This window comes from Erithacus rubecula, assembly GCF_903797595.1.
Source record: "Erithacus rubecula genome assembly, chromosome: 4".
In the NCBI taxonomy this organism is placed as follows: domain Eukaryota; kingdom Metazoa; phylum Chordata; class Aves; order Passeriformes; family Muscicapidae; genus Erithacus; species Erithacus rubecula.
This window is the reverse complement of record NC_136686.1, coordinates 8,445,835-8,465,556: the sequence shown is the minus strand read 5'-3', so window position 1 is coordinate 8,465,556 and position 19,722 is coordinate 8,445,835. Positions and strand designations below refer to the sequence as shown.

Here is a 19,722-nt window from a genome sequence, read left to right as displayed (position 1 = left end):
GAGTTTTAAGTGGGAAGGAGCTATTTTGTGACTTTTGAATGAGAAGAAGGGGAATGGCTCTCCATTTAGGTATTCCATGAAACAAGAGCCAAACCTATTGTGGCTTTGCCAGAACTGCTATTGAGTGAAAAGTCAGCATAGCCAGCTTTGGTTTTGTTTAATTCTCTAAAACTGGGGGTCTTCAAAATGGGAAGTAATCACAGAAAAAGAAAACAAAAGAGGAACGGAAAAACTGAATAGTTTAAAGGCTTTTTCTTTTTTTTTTTGGTGTTAGTTTTTGGGTTGTGGTTTTTTTTTTTTTTTTTTTTTTTTTTTTTTAAGGAACAAATGATTTGTTGTTATACAAAGAGAAACTCGGGTCAGAAGGGTGAAACTGAAAATATGGGTAGAACATAATGTCCTATTTCCCAGCAACAGGGCCTGTTGGAGAGAAAGCAGAATAATACCTCAAGTGGACTGATATTTATCCTGTCTTCCTGTAAATAAATAGGGGTTTGAAAGACAATGAGTGATTACTGCAATTTTCAGAGGAGAGTTGATAGAGGATTGGCTTTGTTAAAGAACTGTTGTCTGCAACAACAGAACCTGCATTTGCATGTGGGTGGGTCAGGCACTGTGGCTTCTGGCTCCTTGATGTTCCTCTTTCCATTTTTTGTCCACTTGGGCCCTTTGTCTGCTTTTCTAGTTGGGCTTTTTCTAGTTTGTTGTGTGTGAGAAGCTATTCACCTGCTCTCCACACTCAGCCTGGTTCACTGCATCCTGGACTTTCTCACTGTGGGCATTCTTCTATAACATCATCTGTTCTCTCAGCAGCTTGAGATGGTGGGAGCAAGCTGTGATTTTTGTACCCCAAATCTGTGATTTATGTACCTACAGCTCTATTGATGTTAATGGCTGAAAGTATTAGTACTACTGTACCTTTCTTACCTTGGATAGCCTTCATCCTTTCTTTAATTCCTTTCAACCTTTCTTTTATTTTTCATCCTCATTTTCCTGGCTGCTTGCTCACCCTGCACATGGCCATGTCCCAACAGCCCCACGTGGTGACAAACTGTGTGTTCTGCTTAGGTGCGCCATGAAAACAAGTGTGTTGCTCCTGAGAGGTGCCCCTGCTTCCACAATGGAAGAGAATATTTCAAGGGAGACGCTGTGACTAAGGACTGCAACACCTGGTGAGCCACTGGAAGGGTGGTTTTTTTCTCTTTAGGGAGCCTGCTGTGTTTCTGATAACACCCAAATATTGTTTGCTTAACGCATCTCTTTTATAGAAAGCCAGTTTTTGCAGCATAGTAATTGCACAGACAGCACATTCCCTTTGCATGCTGCATAAAGATCCAATAAAATTCCTTGCAATGTCTGGCAACCTCTACCTTGTGCCCGACAAATAGTTGAGTGTCTGTGCAACTCCTCTGTAAGCACTAGACAGTGAATTTTGCAACACAAGATAATTTAGGACCTCTCTGCTTTGGGGTGGGAGGCATGGAGCCTGGGCTTTGTCTCTAAGCTTTGCTGTTGTGTTTCCCTTTTTTGTTGTCTGTCTGAAGCCCTTCAAATTAGCCCATTTCTGCCAGAACAGGAGTGATGCACCAGCTATAACATGACAGGAGCTCTTCAGACAAATGATAAAGAGTGAGGAAGAGGCAGGACCAACCTCAAATGAGTGGTCTATCCATTGATATATTAAAAATGATGAAAATAAATAGAAAACTGGCACTTTATTAGAAGAAAATAGTGAGTGCTCTGTGTCTTTCACCATTATCCTGCTTGGTTTCTAGAAAAGGGTTTATAGGTCCAAAGAGGAGTTCTGGACTGCTCAATCTGCATGGAGGGAAGCCCTCAGCAGAGCCTTTGGTAGAGTACAGTGAGCCACTTTTGGTTTCTCCTGCACAGCACATTGGCTGCACTGGAGGTGCTTTGTTTTCCATGTGTGTGTGTGGGGAATGGTGGCTCTTTCCTTTGGAGCTCCAAGAGTCCAGGGTGTGGGACATTCAGCCATCAGCAATGTGAAATTTTTTTTTTTTTTTTTTTTAAACTCAAGCTTGAGAATCTGTTATGCATTCTACCCTAAATGTCCCTGCCCAGCTCTGTGGCAGCCCAAAAACAGTGTTTGTCATCCTTTATATGACTGGGTAGAGTTGGGTCAGAGAATCAGCACCACTGGAGAGTCCAAGGCTTGATTTTTTTGTTTGGTACACTGCTCTTTGAATGACAGTGATTTCAAGTTTTGCTTTTTTAAACTAGTGGGACCTCTCCTAACTAGCCTTGGATGAAGGTTTTATGTGGGAATGTTCACCTCCCAGTGTTTCATTTCATTCCTTTGCAGCTACATACAACATTGTGAATCCATGTAATTAAACACATGGAAAATTTTGCTTGAAAGGGAAAAATATGGAGGAGAAATTGATGTTTTTGTCTAGATGTATATTCTATAACCTACTTATATTGCATTTGGATAAAAGTATCTCAGCTGAAATGCAGGCACCATGAAAAGTTTATTGAAACAAGAAGAGTACAGCATGAAACTCCTCAGCATTAAGAAATTTGCAAGATTCCTCACAATAATCATGATCAGCCTTTTTATTTTCAATTATTGCTATACTCTTTGATCTTAAAGTAGTCATAGCCATGTTGCTTCATTCTTGTAACTGCCCTCTTAATTTTGGCAATACCATTGTAGGTTATATCTCCTCAAATACATAGAATTTCCTTCAATATCTCAGTCAAGGAAATGTTAGTAATCAGACTTTTTCTTATTGACAAAAAGTTCTTCATTAAATTTTCAGTGGTTTTTATGAATGTGAAAGTAAAATTTGAAATAAGGTCCCTCCAAAAATGCCACTAGGGCTTTTTTGAACTATGTGACTTTGAAAAGTTTCCTGATAGTTCTCAGCAAATATCAAGTCAAATGTCATTTAGAAAGTGATATAGGAAATTACTATTGCTTTGAGAATTAATAAGGATTGAGAGTCTGCATTTTGGAAGTTGGAATCTTCTTTTTCTTCTGTTTTTTGCACTGCTGTTGCAGGAGTTCTCATTCTCACTTGTTCTTAGCCAGATGTGAACACCTGCAAAGGCAATATATGAGCCAGAGGTGTCAGATTTGGCCTTTGCATCTGACTTGACATATGGGAGACCCTAATTCATGAACAATGGAATGTCTCCAAGCCTAAGCCAGTGGCAAACTTTCTGTTATGCAATGTACTGGGAATTCTTCGTGGAGCTCAATGAAAATTCTGGAGTCACATTTGTGCAGCAGTGCACAGCATAAAATTGCTAATCTGAATTTAACCACCCTACATCCTACATTATAATCTGTCCATGAATGTATTTACAAAATCTTGCTTTTGTCTAATATTAGCAGGAAATTCAGAGAGGAGAGGGGGCAAGAGTTTTCACGTTACTGAAATTTCATTCTTTGAAGAAAGCGTCTTTCACCATATTTTTATTGTGATGTGAAATGTTACCAAGATTAAGTAATATCTTTACTCAAGTTAAGGCATTATTCGAGAAATCAGTTCAGTGCCCAGTTTTTCCTTTGGGTAGCAATTTGATTTTGGGAAAGTGCTTCGAGTTTTTTAATCCTGAGTTATGTCTGTAAAGCATGGATAAAATTCCTCTTTCCCTGCCCTCACAGAGCTTGATTAGAAAATTCCTGAGGCAGTGATGATGTCCATCTGCATTCATGGAGCATTTAGTGGATGAATGTTTTGCCATCCTCCAGAAATATATTGCTTTTTAATTACTAAATTATTATTATTAGATGTCATGTCAAATGGTATTCTAACTCTCCATAGATTTTGGATTTTATTTTCTCAGTCTTTTGATGGTTAGCAAATCAATTTATTTCTCTGATCAAAAGCCTGTGGATGTCAAGGGAAAGTTCCCCTGTTTTTTTCCCTGCTCTGTTTTGCTGAAAGGGTACTTGGAGCAGAGAAGCATATCGTAAATAAAATTCTAGCATAAAGAATATTCCAGCAGACTCTGTCCTAACCTATTTTGTAACATGGAAATTCAAACCACAAGAGTCCTACACTCATCTTGCAAGAAAAAGAGAGACAGATCCCTTATTAATTTGATCTTAATGCACTATTTGGATTTATGCACCCACTGCTAACATATGCTGATTTTTGTTAATGAGAGAGCCTCTCATCTGGTGGTAGAGAGCTCCTGGAGGCAGAGCAGGCACTTGCACTTTGCATTCTCTTGCTTGTTATTTACAACTGTCACTGTCCCCTTTTCTCTGTTACAGCGTGTGCCAGGGGAGGAAGTGGGAGTGCACAAAAAATCTGTGTGATGGCACCTGCACTGCTATTGGTACAGCTCATTACTTGACATTTGATGGATTGAAATACAAGTTTCCAGGAAACTGCCAATATGTGTTAGCTCAGGTAAGAGTGTGTCAAATGCTAAGGCTGCCACACCAGGTGAGAAACCCACTGTTTGGATAGATCACAGTTCTATTCTAGTAACTATTTCTAATTACTAAGCCAGATGTATAGTAGAGAAGAATAGAGCTTATTAATGGCTTCAGAGATGTTTTGAGAAGTTTGAAGAGTGAATTGTGTTCTCTAAAAATCAATCTGTCACATGTCCAGCTGGCCATCGTGAACCTTGTGAGAGTACCTTGGTACAGAGCAGAGCTGTCTGAATCTCATCTCTAAAATGGAACTGTGGCTATCTGTTTTCTTCTTTTCTTCCCTACCCTGTAGTGGTAGCTTGCTATCTGGCTGAGTGAGACAAGGAATGATCAGTGAACCTTCCCTAAATGCACCCAGAGCACAGGCTCTGCTCATTGCCTTCAGCATGGTCTCTGTCTTGTTCCATGCACAACCTACTTGGAGTCCCCTGGCATTTTCCTCACAGCAAGGAGGAGAGGGTGATAAAGGCAGAGCATACTAAATCCAACTTTTGATTTGTGGAAGCAGCCAGAATTTAGAGTTAACTAAGATAAAGGCTCATCTACATGCAAATTATCATGTATTTAGAAATCTCTGTGCAAACAAGGATTTATCTGAAAATCTGGTCTAAAACTACATGGATCCACTGCTGAATGATAACAACAATATTATTTTGTTACAGTGTGGTGTGTTTCTTGGGCTACTGTTTTCCCCACAGAGTCCTCATGAGGCACATTCCTCCTTGCAGTTCTCCTTAAGGAGGAAGGTGTGATAACCTGTCTCTGCCTAGGTCTTTGAAATATGCTTCCACCTTGATGCCAGCAGGATTATGTTTGAGGACTGATTGCTTTGCCACTGCTGAGAGCTCTGTGTAAAGGCCTTATGAGCAGCAATACCATATGCTACTACAAAACTGCTTAAATTTAGATCTGTTTTCCTTAAATGACAGACACAGAGAGCTCCACACAGGGACTTTTTCTTAAAAGGTGTGTACTGAAAAAAATTGACACACCTAAAAAATAAAATCTGAATGGCCAGAGAGATATGAGTCATCATATAAATGTAGTATGAACTCTCCAACGATCTCAGAAATATTTGACTTAAAAAAATCAATATATTAAGCTATCTGTGTATTCAGATATGCCCTGTGCTCATCTTACATCTTTAAATATCACACATACTGTAACATTGTGGATTGTTCCTGCCAAAAAATTCTCTCCAAATTATGCATGTGTGTGTCACTGGCAGAGTGTGCCTCACTCTTAAAGAGATGGAACACATGAATATCAGTGCTAAGCATAAAGGAGCATGGGAGCAGTTGGCATGCCAATAAATAGCCTACTGATCACAGAATAAACAGTGTTGTTTGAGGATTCTTTTTCTCTGTGTTTTCTCCTGTATGTGTTTTGCAAATACTCTGCATTACTGACTCATTTATTTTCTTATCTGATAGGATTTCTGCAAGGGTGACTCTGGAACATTCCAGATACTTGTTTCAAATGAAGGCTGTGGCTTCACAGGAGAGAAGTGCACCAAAAGGGTCATAATTTTATATGCAGGAGGAGAAATAGAGCTGCTTAATGGAAATGTATGTACTCTTTGTTTTCTCTTCCCTTCCTGTTTTTTTTAGGAAAATAATTTCAGATTTCTCAGTAACCTGAGGCATGAATGACCTCATACTCAGGGGTTCTTGATCATAAAATGAACAGATTAGCAGGATTATATTTATCCATTTTGCTTCCAGAGGTATAGTGCTATTTTGGTAATTCTGCTTGATGCCAATCAGTTTCTCTCAGATAATCATAGAATGGTTTGGGTTGGAAGGGACCTGAAAGATTACCCAATTCTACTCCCCTGCCATGGGCAGGGACACCTTCCACTATTCCAGGTTACTCAGAGCCCCATCCAGCCTGGTCTGGAACACTGCCAGGGATGGGGCAGCCACAGCTGCTCTGGGTAACTTGTGCCATGGCCTCAGCAACCTCACAGGGAACAATTCCTTCCCAATATCCAATCTAACCCTGCTCTCTGTCAGTGTGAAGCCATTGCCCTTGTCCTGTCACTCCAGGCCCTTGTCAAGAGTCCCTTTCCAGCTCTTTTGTAGCCTCTTTAGCCACTGGAAGGCCACATTATCTCCTTGGAGCCTTCTCCAGGCTGAACAATTCCCACTTTTTCACTCTGTTTTCACAACAAAGGTGCTCCATCCCTCTGATCACTTTGGTGGCCTCCTCTGGACTCATTCCAACAGCTCCATGTCCTTCGTAAATGGGCACCCCAGACCCTTTCTAAACATGGTTTGTCAAAGCCAGTCAGTTCTTTCCAGCATCTGGAACTGCAAGGAAGGGCTAAGAAAACATCAGAGCCTAGTAGAACATCAGAGCTAACTGAGCAATCTGAAGGACAGAGCACACATGCACAAGAAAGAAGAGAGCCACTGCTCAAACAAGTTGATACTGAAATGGCAGCTGTCCTTTGCCCTGTGAAATTCCTGGATGGATTATCCACCCGAGTATCTTCTTTTTCCTCCCTTTTCCTGCTAACAAACATGGAAGAATTGGCCAAGAATCATTTCCACCTCCCATGTCCCTTCTCAGCAGGAAATGAGCTTTCCAGAGGGCAGAGTTCAGCCCTTTGTCTGTAAGCTTCTTTAGGTGACAGATTTTCAGAAGAGCTGTGATTCCATTTGGATACATAAGAAAGGGCCAGAAGAAAACAGCAGGTGACTTAGGCATCCAGCAGCTCCAGCATCAGAGGGTGCTTGGTTCCTGAGAGAGTCTGTCCTTGTTACACCTAGGTCTGTATTATTACACTGTCCAGATGACCCTGAGTGAATTTTTAGTTGTCTTTTCAGATAGTTTAAGGCTCAGTGTAATAGTATCTAGAGTAGATTTGCTTAGGAATAACAACAACCAAAAGAGACATTAAGGAAAACCAACTGATATGGAGACGCTTAGGCAAATTCTTATTCAGTTATGACTTTCTACACTCTTTTCCCCCAAGAATCCTTAGAAGCAAGCAGAAAAAGCAGGCATTTTTTTGGTTATTAAAATGTTTCCAATTAACATTGTTTTAAGATGATATGTTTTGGGAGCAGCTTCTACTGGTAAATGGGGGATTTAATTGACGTGTTACAGTTCTGGCTGACATTTAAAAAAAAATGAAATATTTTTTGCTTTTCTGAAACAAATCTGCAAGTTTGCAAGGTCAAAAGTTTATGACTTCATGGTTGGGCAAAAAGCCTCCACAGACATAAAAATTCTGTAATTTAGGTCAACTTCCCAACTCAACTTTGTCCTCTTCTGTTTTTTAGAACCCTCTGAATTTGGAAAGACAAACACTGTTCTAGAATTTTAGGTGGTCAAGTGACTATACTGTGTAGTAATACACTGGGCAAAGAAGAAAGTTAAAAAGCTTTCAGTACCTAAAATAATCTTTAAAAGTCTTCCCTAAAGTCATTGAAAACCTTCTTTAGGAAATCCATGAAAGATGTAAACCGTATTATCTGGGATAAATGTTTCTGATGATAACTTGGTGATGAAAAGAATTGAATTACTGAGCTTTTACTGAATTGAGCAAGAAAGAATAGTGGGATAAGGAAATATTTGGCCCTCAAAGTAGGGGAGTGGGTGTAAATGGTTTCTGGGCACTTCTTTCTCCATTATGTTAATTGCTTTTGTATGACTGAAAATTTTCATCTGCCTCTTCCAGAACTAAGCAGTTAATGCATTAATGGTGCCTAAAGTAACAGCCATGCCAGATTTTTCTTTCCAAATGTGGTTTATATTCCTATTAGAGTTCCCATTGGAAGGAGATTGTGGTGTGAAAGAGAGCATTTTAAATTAATCTCTTAAATTCTTGGTAGCTGGAGGCAGTGAATTTGCAGCCAGATGGAAAAAGAAAGAGGCACACAGGAGAAGGGAAGGTGATGGAAGAAATTAATAGACACTGAAAAGAATCTCTCTGGATTTCTCCTGTTGGTGTAGTTGGTTGGGAACAAAGTCCTTCCTGACTCCAGAATAAGAGTGGTCTTTCAGAGGCCACTGACGTGTGATTCTCCCAGTTCTAATTACTCTGGAACTAGGACAGAATTATTAAATTTCATAAAAAGCTGAAATAAAAAAAGCCCAAACCAACATGTAAATATTCAGTGAACCAGTGACCAATGCTAAACTGGTAATTCATTTGGTATACCCTGTCTTTATCAGCCCTGCTTCATATGTTGGCATCTGTGTATTATACCCTGGGACCACATTCAAAGACTTTGGAAATGGGATGAGATTGAAGTAGTGCACTTGTATCCCAAATTCCTGATTTTCTCTGGAGCATCTGGAGAGTGTATGGAAACTCTCTGGAGAACAGCATGATTGGAAGCACCTGTTAACATGTTCCACTGGGAAAATAATCTACCTTAAATAATAATTAGAGCCACTGCTGATAGCACAATATGTTTCTCTTATTCAGGTAAACATCAGGGTACCTCCTAAGGGTGAAAATGATAATTTAGATCTCATCAAGTCTGGCCGTTATTACATCATTTTATTGGGCAAAAGCATCAGTGTGACCTGGGACCTGGCCATAGGAGTCTCTGTTATCTTAAAAGGCAATTTCAAAGTAAGTGTTTGCCTCACTTCTTATTCTCACTAAGGAATGCACTTAACATATCCCTGGGGAGCAGTTTTGGTGAGGTTTTTTTGTTTGTTTTTTTTTTGTTTATTTGGGTTTTTTGTTTTGTTTGTTTTTTTGTGGGGCTTTTTTTGTTTTTTTTTTTTTTTTGTTCTTTGGGGTTTTTTTTTGTTGTTTTTTTAATGTAGATTTTCATGGAATATTAGGCACTTGTTCAAAAATGGAGGGCTTGTTTGGTAATATTGTAGGACTGTCTTATTTGTCTGGTTGTTCAACCATAAGGGCCAAATCCTGTGTAACTGGAGATGAGTTATGACAGAAAGAATGAGTAGTGTGGGGCCACAGAATAACCATGCCTTGAGTAATTTCTTCTGCATTCAAGAAGAGCAGCATAAGGAGCCAGATTTACTGATAGTGGTGATTGGATGGTGATCTCCAAAAATAAAATGGGATTGTAGGGACACACTCCAAACAGAGTCCCTGGGCACTGCTGATTAGAGCAGTCCTGCTTTCTGGAGCCCTTGGGGACAGCAGGGTCCTGCTTTCAGCAGAGTGGGAATGGGAGCTACACATTCTCTGGGAGAGACTGTGTCTGTTTTAGTGACCTTGACAAGGGTGAGGGTAGTTTTTAAACCTCGTGGCATTAAAGCATCAGGGTAAAGACTTCTTAACAAAATCCTAAGCTGGTCTACAGATGTAAGATTAATGCTTTTTGTGCTTCTTTCCCTGCAAGGATCAAGTGTGTGGTCTGTGTGGAAATTTTGATGGAATCCAAAACAATGATTTGACCAGCAGCAGTGAGCATCTTGAAGTAGATCCAGTTGACTTTGGGAATTCTTGGAAAGTTAATCCCCACTGTGCTGATGTTGCAAAGGTGATTGTGAATGAACTGTGAAAACTAATTAGTGTGGGTTACAGTATCACTGAAGAGTGGATAAAGAGCTTTGAAAGGATTAAAATAAGTAGAAATTAACTCCTTCCCCATGTTTTTGCCAAATAATATTATCTCTTTAAATCTGGTAAAAGGTCAATTAAGTTATGTAAAGCTTCTGGGCTGCCTGTCTTCAGAGGAATGTTAAAATAGCCAATTTGTATGGTGGAGACTATTCCTGGAGTTTTCCAGCCCAGATGCTTGAAATCCAGCTATCACTGGAAATCCCATTTTAGAGTTTAATCTTAAAGGAATAGCTGTAATTTTCAGTCGGCAGAGTTTGGATAAAAATTTCATTTTTCCCTGTTCAAGTCTCTGTATCCCAAATCTTAGTCTGTCCATTACAAACCATGGAATGCACAGGTTAATTTTTTCTCTTCTTTTTTTTTTTTTTTTTTTTTTTTTTTTTTTTTTTTTAGTAAAGCTAATTCAGTTTTTATTTTCAGGTTGGAAAGGCTTAAACAGAAAAAGCAGGATACAGGAGGGGATGGGAGTTATTGTCTATTACCTTATTGCCATCCATCATGGCATGTGAACTTTGGGGAGGGTAGCTGCTTTCTGAAAGTGTTATCTGTGTCCTAGTGCTGGAAATTTCTTGGGGTGCTAATTATATTACATGTAAGAGTCTACTTCCTATTTTCCAAATACAGAGTTTTGAAAGAATAAAATTGAACAATAAATTTGTATGTAGCTGACAAATAAAACCCTAAGTATTTCCAAATGAAATGTGCAAGGAAACACCCTGAAAACAACTTGTTTTGACATTTGTAAAACAAAGCATTTCATTCAGCTGATGCTTTTTTTTTCCTTGAAAATTTGTCCTATTGGGCAGAGGGGTGGAAAAAGCCTTTTTTAGATATTTTCTTACAAGTTTTAAATTAACAGAAAAATACACTGAAGCATTTATTCTTGATAATATGAAATAATCTGGGTTAGTTGCTAATTATGTGCAAGTGTGACATAGCCACAATATTACCTTGCTGAATGTCACATTTTTATTTTTTTTTTCATTTGACTTGACCTAAGTGCAGTAAAAAGTTGAAGTACTGAGGAATGAGGCTGGAGGGTCAGGCTGAGAATGAGCAGCTCCTCATTTCAGCGTCATAGGCACAGGGCAGAACCTGCAGGGTGTTGCTGTGCTAAATTCTGTGTCAATACTAGTACTCCTTGTTCTTAGATAAATTAAATGGGAGGAGAAATTACTGAGCTGTTTCTATTCAGCAGCAGCCTCAGGTATTGTTTGCTGAAATCTGATCATGTTTTTAAGTCTTGTGGACCTTATGAGGAGTTGTGCATGATCATCTGTCAGGATTGGTGTTTCGCACAGTGGGTCTTCCTGTCATCTAAATGCCTGAGTTAAAACTTCAGGGTACAAGTAAGAGCTGGAGAAAATCAAGGAGGTGATCTGCTCTGCAGCAGGATCTGTGTGTGTTTACAACAGGTTAAAACTTTCCTCAAAGAAACGATTTCCTTTGCTAGTGAGTCTCTTCAATTGGAAGAGTCCCAAGGTCCAGAAGACAAGGCTAATGTAATCTCTACTTGTCTCTTACAATATTAAGCCCAACCTGGAACAGACCTTGATGTCTCGACTGTGTGGTGGAAACATAGTGAAGCAGATGATGGTAGAAACATCATGCAGCATTTTGTCTGGAAATGTCTTTGAAGAATGCACAAAATTGGTGAGTATTGACATTGATTACATTGTTTACATTGCATTACATTGATTACAGCTGAGGGAAAAAGTGTGGTTGTGCTGACTGCACATAGGACTTGGTAGAGGCTGGCTGGTCTTCTCATCTCTCACCTTGTCCTGTAGCTGATACTTTATGGGAAAATGGACCTATTAAGCTGTGAAGTAACTTCTCCCCAAGGGAAATTTTACTGTGCAGTCCAGAGACTGCACATGAAGTGTGTTGGACTTTTTGTAGTTTTTTCTCTCGTGTACATATATATGCACAAACAACAGGACAGGACAGCTGAAGCAGCTGTGTTGAAGCTTTAATTCCATCATAATCATCAATCTTATTTTACAAAGCCAAGCATGGATGATGAAAACAGCTTCAGCTGCTACAGCAGCAGACAAATTCTCTTAGTTACACGGTCTTTTAAAAGCTTTTTAGCCAATAGCATAATGTTATAAGCTGACAAGCATTTGCTTAAGCCCAATTAATAAAGCTGCACATACATCTTGCTTTGAACAATGTTTGCTTGTAACAGCTTAAAACAATGGATAAAGGTTCAATATTATTCAATTACCTATTTCTACTATATATTTGGCTTGTATGTTTTGCTTATATATATTTTTGCTTATGTATATATATTAAACTATATTGCTTAATATATTTTCCTAAGGTCTGTCTCTACATAGCTCATAGCCTTATTGTTTCTCGATCTTGCATTTCTCTATCCTGATATTTGCTTTCACTTAGCTTTCTGAGAGTTTTATACCTTTTCTATTTCCCACCAAGTGGAGCCTAAGGGTTGAGATTTGGGGGAAGGGGGAGCTGAGCTAATGCAATGCCATTCAGGCTGCATTATACCCAAGCTGCTGCACAAGAGGGTTGGGGACAAAGCTTTAAAATATTAAATGATCACAAACTGCAGTTTTGCTGATGTCATTTGTGCTGATTCATATGGTGCCTTGACCCTTGGTGAGCGGAGCAGCCAAACCATCTGGTGGTTAATGGATACAGGAAGGAGATGAAGGCACTCCAAGTGTCCTGTGCCCTGTGTTTCCTCTGTCCTGTAGGTGAATCCAGAGCCCTACATTGACATTTGCCTGTATGACACTTGTGCCTGTGAGTCTGTTGGGGACTGTGCGTGTTTCTGCGACACTGTGGCTGCCTACGCGCACGCCTGCGCCCAGAAAGGGGTGGTTGTTCACTGGAGGTCACCCACTCTGTGCCGTGAGTACACAAAACCTCAGGCATAGCTGGCTGAAAACGTGCCAGTCTTTGGCTCACACTGGTCAGACTGAGCTCTGCTCCTTCTGACACCCAGAGAATTTCATGCTAATGGGGCTGGGCTAACAGCTCTCTCTGACGCTCCCACCTCGGTGCTATTTCTGTGGTACAACATCTAGAGGAAAAAATAGTTTCAGTAATATGTATGTACATGTGCATTAATTAAAGTTTACAGTTTGGGGTTGTGTTGCACTTGCTATTATCAAACCTAAGAATTTCTGGTCTGGAGCAAATATTTCATTGAGTGAAAAAATATGTAAGTGTGAAGAGGTGGCCTGCCGTTATTGTAATCAAACAATAATGCAGTAAAAAAAAAATCTTTATTTAAAAGTAGAAATATTTATTTTCCTAGATATGTGGTCCACTTTGTATAATGTTTTGTGCCATAATTCTGAGAGGCATGGTGGATATGCACTCTGGTTTGAGTTTTTTCTTTTTTTGCCTCTGATTCTGTCCCTGCATAGCACAAAGCTGTGAGGACCTGAATAAACAGGAATTAGATTATCAGTGTGAATGGAGGTATAACAGCTGTGGACCTGCTTGTCCAATCACATGCCAACACTCCAAGGCTTTGGAGTGTCCTCTGAAGTGTGTGGAAGGGTGCCATGTACACTGTCCTGCAGGTAAATCCATATTTTCGTTTATTTAAACTGCTTTTTTCCTTCTTAACAGATCAGTGATATGTTTTTGCCACAATTCCTTACTGCCTGAGAAGGGACGTGGTTGGGCATCTCCGTTTGAGTTTGTGAAATGGGCACAGTGTGTGAAGGGCATGAAGTGGTGGCCAGAGGAGGAAGATGAACCACTGCCAGCAAGGATGAGAAAGGATAGGAACAGCTTGATGAGACTGGAGGATTAGAGGCTCTAGGATTAGGTGGGAACAGAGATTGTTGACTCTGTGGTTAGAGTATGAATTTGTGCTAGAAATTGATAAAATGCTCTGCTTCAGAGCAGCTACAGCAGTGAAACCCATTGCCTTCACCTGCTTATTGCCTCCAAGATGCTCCTGAGGGTGCCCAGCTGGCATCTTCCCATGAGCATGAGCTTCCAGCTGAACTATTCCAACAACCTTGTAGAAAAGGGAAAGGAAAACAAATACAGGAAATATGGGACAGGGAGAAGAAAGAGAAGAAGGGAAGCAGATAAGGTATTTAAAGATCTCAAGGAGCTATTCTGGGCCCTGGTATTTCTGACCAGAACAAGGTAGAGGATAGGAGGAGAAATAAGTTATGTACATGAAGAATGGAAAATATTGTTTTCCTGTGATGTTACCAGTACCCTGACATCTTCCATGCTTTTTTCTAAAGATTTATTTACCTTCTTTGTGGTGCTGGCTGTTGCAGGTTATACATTGGGTTAGGTCTTTCAATATCTAAATAAAAGCCATTATGAGGGAGGAAGATACTTCTCTGTGTCAAGTTAGCAGTGGTCACAACACTAAGCAGATTCTTCAGAAGGTTTGAGCCCACCTCAGAAATACTGCTTTGTTTTTAACCCCATGATCAGTTTTACAGTTCATGACAACGGGCATCTTTACACTGCTCTGCTGTTTTGAAACAGGGAAAATACTTGATGAGCTGTCCCTGGATTGTGTTGCTCCAGAAGACTGTCCCGTGTGTGCAGTTGGAGATGACAGGATCCCACATGGAAGGAGAGTAGTTTTGAACAGAGATGATCCACAGCATTGTCAATCTTGGTATGATGGGGTTGTGCAGAGAACCAGCAAACCTCTTTTGTAAGATGAAGGGTCAGGGATGAAGTACATCCTAATGAATAAGGTTATGGATGTAACTTTAAATATCACTCAAAAAGAAGCTTGGAAACCATCTTTTATGTCAATAGCCCTTCATAGAAAACCCAGAGCTGAAGTTTTTCAGTGACAGCAGTAGGGGTTATAAGATGCCAGCTGAATTGAAGCAAGTGAAATCCATAAATTCCTTTCAAAAAAGGCCTTTTGCCATGTGTAGGTGGCCCTTCTGGCTTCAGATGTTCAACTTCTTTTTGTGCAATGTGTGATTCAACATCAATAAAGCTGTCAGACTCCTTCCTTCTGCCAGCACTAAAAAATTCCTGTGTGTAGTGCAAGGTCTGAATGTGCACTCAGTCTAGAACTTGCTGAGATTATTAGCAGTTGGAATTGTGTCCCATTACTGGAAAACCAATTTCCATGAGATATTAAGATGACACTCATGGTCTGATCCTGCATACAGACATTTCCAAATAGGATGAAATGAATGGCAGGGAGTATGATACTGTGCACCAGGCAGGATGAGCACCTTCAGCTGCAATGCAGTAGAGACTATTTGCATTTTGTTTAATGCCCTGTGGCATATTATAAAAAATTGTCATTCTCTGTATGTCTGGACCATGGATATTTTCACCAGTGACTTGTAATGTCATGAATTATGAAAATTCATCATTCTCTGGATATCTGGACCATGGATGGATATTTTCATTAATGACTTAAAATGCTGTGAATAAAAAAGAGATTTCCAACTTGTAAATTGATCAGATTTAATGGAAACTGAGTTGCAAAACTGCAGCAGCTATTAGCCCTGACTAACACCTTAGCTCCAAGTGCTCTGAACCTCACAGAAGCTCAGAATGGGTACAAACTTACAATTCCTGGTCTCTAGCCAGGGCCAGTGTGCAACTGAGCTATAAACCCAGGGTATGAGACTGTTAGGCTGAATAATTAAGTACATACTTTTTAACAATATACATGAAGAGCCCTGAATTCCATCAAAAGGTGAGAGAAGAGTCTTCTTAAACGAGTCTCTGTTCTGTAATTTTTGTAATTCTTAATAATAATTTATCTTAAATGTTGATACACTGGCTGCTGCTCACAAAAGATTTCAGAACATTAGGAAAACTTACCTCACTAGGGAAACATCCTTTTGCATAGCTGTCACCTAATTTAGATGCCTACACCATCTGTACAAACAATAGAAAATATTGCACAAAAATGAATTTCATAGCAAGCATCCAAAGGAAATTGGAAACTGGAAGAGTCTCGTTCATATTAGGATTAGAATAATAAATTTTCTGTTACTGTATGCTAATGCCAAAAGTAGCTGTGCATTCTGCAATTAGGAAGATGTTAAAATGAGCTTGAAAAGAACATAACATTTAAATTAAGAGAACATAAATGAAGGTGCCACTTGTAAAGTGAAGTATTTTCCTGGAAAATGGCACCTTCTTCCAGTATTGACTCGTGTAGTTTGTATATCCTGGGTTTCCTCTGGCAGTGAAAAAAGCATTTTTTGGTGGTTGCTCTTTTGTAACCTTTTCCTACTCTGTTCCTTGGACTGTCCAGTAAGACAAGGAGAATAGAACTGGTTCTGTTCCACCCTGTGCCTGAGAGCAGTCACGTTCTTTTCTCTGAGAAGTGAAGCTGGTCAGAGAGCTGGAACACCTCTCCTGCGAGGAAAGGCAGAGAGAGATGAAATTATTCAGGATGGAGAAGAGAAGGCTCTGGGGAGATCTTTTTGTGACATTTCAGTACTTCAGCCTATCAGGAAGATGGGTACAAAGGGTTTAGCAGGGCCAGTTGGGGCAGAACAAGGGGTGGTGGTTTTAAACTGAAGAATGTTCAATTTATATGAGATATAAGGCAGAAATTTTTTACAGAGGAGGTGGTAAACACCGGCACAGGTGGCCCAGAAAGGTGGTGGATATCCCACCTCAGGAAATATTTAAGGTCAGGCTAGACATGGATCTGAGCAATGTGATTTAGTTGAAGATATCCCTGCTCATTCCAGGAGAGTTGGACTAGCTACACTTTAAAGATTTCTTCCAGCTCAAAGCTCTCTGTGATTCTAGGAAGTAAAGAGGAACATCCAGCCAGGATTTAGAAAGGCAGAAGTGTTAAAATCTTGCTAAAGATGGATGAATTATAAATGGATTCATAAAAGGTAGAGGGTGACAGAGGTGAAAAAGGTCATGGTGGTGCAGAAGGATGAATAGTGAAAAGGCAGAGATAGGGGAGGGAAAGAAAATCTGGCGCTGAAGTGGTAAAGGGGAAGTGAAAAATGTACTCATAGAAGTGAGTGGAAATGGTGAGGGAAGACATAGGACTAAAAAGAGATAACATCTGTGGTTGAAATAAAGCATTTAATATGAGAAACTGGGCTGAAAAAGAAATTATGGCAAATAAACAGTGGAGGATGAACCTGTACCAAAGCTGTATCCAAACAAAAATGAAGTCAGGAAAAAACCCCATCAGTAATGTAGAGCACTTTAGAGGTAGAAAACAGATTGTTAATTTCAGTAAGGTTAAAATCTGTTAAACCTGGCCCCTGCACAGAGCTTGCAGAGGTCGTATCAGAGGTAAAACATCTCTCTACTCCAGAATTTTACTTGGTGTTAGCTGCCTGCAGTTTGCCTCATGTTTTGGTTCCTTGTGAGGCAAACCAGATTAGCCAGTTCACTCCACCAGTGGCCTGTAGGTTTCTGTACTGCTGATGCTCAGTGGTTCTCAAACACTTTCCAGACACAGATTGTACCCTTTCTGCCAAAGACTGTTCTAAGGAGTTTCCACTGTCAGACATGCTATAATAGGTCATGTTTCCTGGACTAAACAAGCATGCATGTACATAGGGGATTTAGGTATACAAGACCATGTGGGAAGTTGTGGGGAATTGGGGTGGGGGGGAAAAGAAATTATTCATATCATGTTTTGGTTTCATTGTTGTTTGGAGATGTTTGGTTTTGTATTGGCATTCTTTTATAACATGTGAGCAACTTGTTATAATAAGCATTGTTTCTTACAGTTAAATTTGGTGATTTTCTGATTTGATGATTTTTGTAGTCTGTGTGAAGGGAAGAACTTATCCTGTGTGGCCTGTGAGCTCATGGAGAACACCCTAACTCTGACAACACCTATTCCAGAGGAAGACATTGAGCTACCCCCCAGTGCATACTCATGCAGCAAGATGATGGACTTGGCCTTCCTGATTGATGGCTCCAATAAACTCTCAGAGGAGGACTTTGAACTGCTGAAGACTTTCATAATTGGAGTGATGAAAAAACTCCACATCTCCCAGAAAAAAATACGAGTGTCAATTCTGGTATATAGGATTGGTCCCACCATCTACCTTAACCTAAAAGATATCAAAACAAATTCCCAAATGAGAAGAATTGTCCAGAACATAAGATACACAGGTGATGAAGAAGCATCTGTCTATGAAGTCTTTAAATTCACTGCCTTGCATGTGTTTGGAAAAGCAGAAAGGACAAATGCTGCCAAAATTGCAGTGTTGTTTATAGCAAACAAGCCTAAAAAAAAAATCCGTGACATGCTTGGGTTTTTGAAGTCTAGAGATATCACAGTAGTACCTGTGGGGATTGGGCCTCATGTCAATGTGGAACAAGTCAAGTTCATGGCAAAGATGTTTCCAAGTAGCAGAGCCTTCCTAGTGAGCAATGTGCTGGAGCTCATGGATCAAAGAGATTTCCTCATTGATCACCTGTGTGATCTTGGACCTGAAGAAAGTCTTTTGTTACCAGCTACATCTGCTCCAACCATGTCCAGTGTCTTATTTCCCACTTTGGGACTCACAGCCCCACCACCACTTTCAGAAAAACCCCATACCAACAGGCTGGATATTGCTTTTATTGTTGAAGGATCTGATAATGTTGGGGAGGAAAACTTCAGTAAAGCCAAGAAGTTCATTGAGAAGGTGGTCACAGGAATGAATGTGGGACAGGAAAATATTCACATTACAGTCATGCAGTATTCAGATACAGTCAGCCTGGAGTATTCCTTTAGGGAAATACAGTCAAAGGAAAAAATTATTGAGAAAGTGAGGAGTATACCCTACCAGGGAGGGAGGGCTACCAACACTGGCAATGCCCTTGATTTTATTTCCAAACACACATTTACATCAGTGAATGGGGGCAGGCAAGATGTTCCTCGCTTGGTATATATGGTGTCATCCAGTCCTTCCACTGATGTTATCACACGACCTCCTGGGAGCATAAATGTTATTCCCATAGGAATAACCCCCAGTGCCAATATCCAAGAGCTCAGAAAGATCAGTCAGCCTAATGACCCAATTATCTTGAATAGTTACAACAGACTTATTGAAGAGGCACCTGAATTAGTGCTGCAGTCATGCTGCTCTCGTGGGACAAGATTTTGGACTGAAATCACGGGTAAGATTGGATGAATTTTCTGTGTGATTTCTTCTTTCCCCTGTCAGGTCTCTTCTATTTACCCTGTGTATCACTGAAATTTGGAGGGTTCCTTTATCTGGTTTAGTGTCTTGCTGACTTAAGCCAAGGAAGGACTATTTGTCTTCCCTGGAGGCTGAGGATGCTAGCCCAGCCCTGCAGTCTGTTTTCTGTAGGTTCAAAGTCCTTGAGTCCTTTTGTCAGCAAAGTACAGCAGCTTTCATCCAGGTTGGAGAGTGCCAGAAGAAAATCATTCTCCTGTCTTTATTATTATTCTTTTCTGCTTAGAATAATGTAAAATTATATTTCCTCTTTTGTGAAGAGACATTATTGGGTGTTTTAAATTTTTCTTTTGTTTGCTTAGGGGTGAGGAGAGTATTCTGTGTTTTTTGTTTATTTTTGTTTTGTTGTTGGATTGGTTTGGGGTTTTTTTGTTGTTGTCATCTACTGTTGGTTTTTGTTTTAGTCCCCTGAGAGTAAAACAGAATTGAAATTTTCATGTATCCCACTGGTATGAATCTAAAGGCTTTCAATAAAGGGGCATTGCTTATTGTTTCAATTGGTCATTATCCTGCTTTGTTTTCCCAAAATGCAACTGGACCTGCCCTTTCTGCTCCTACCACATTAGCAGATG

General features: G+C 39.9%; 1 protein-coding gene across 1 annotated transcript in view; it reads left to right on the top strand.

Annotated features, from left to right (window-relative positions):
- VWF (von Willebrand factor) overlaps positions 1-19,722 on the top strand; it is a 119,440-nt gene that overhangs the window by 48,646 nt on the left and 51,072 nt on the right. The window contains exons 19-28 of the mRNA XM_079303773.1: positions 1,069-1,172; positions 4,250-4,388; positions 5,851-5,985; positions 8,859-9,008; positions 9,754-9,894; positions 11,511-11,630; positions 12,701-12,857; positions 13,379-13,537; positions 14,475-14,610; positions 17,725-19,070. Coding sequence (XP_079159899.1) covers positions 1,069-1,172; positions 4,250-4,388; positions 5,851-5,985; positions 8,859-9,008; positions 9,754-9,894; positions 11,511-11,630; positions 12,701-12,857; positions 13,379-13,537; positions 14,475-14,610; positions 17,725-19,070 — 2,587 coding nt within the window. The remainder of the gene's footprint in view (positions 1-1,068; positions 1,173-4,249; positions 4,389-5,850; positions 5,986-8,858; positions 9,009-9,753; positions 9,895-11,510; positions 11,631-12,700; positions 12,858-13,378; positions 13,538-14,474; positions 14,611-17,724; positions 19,071-19,722) is intronic.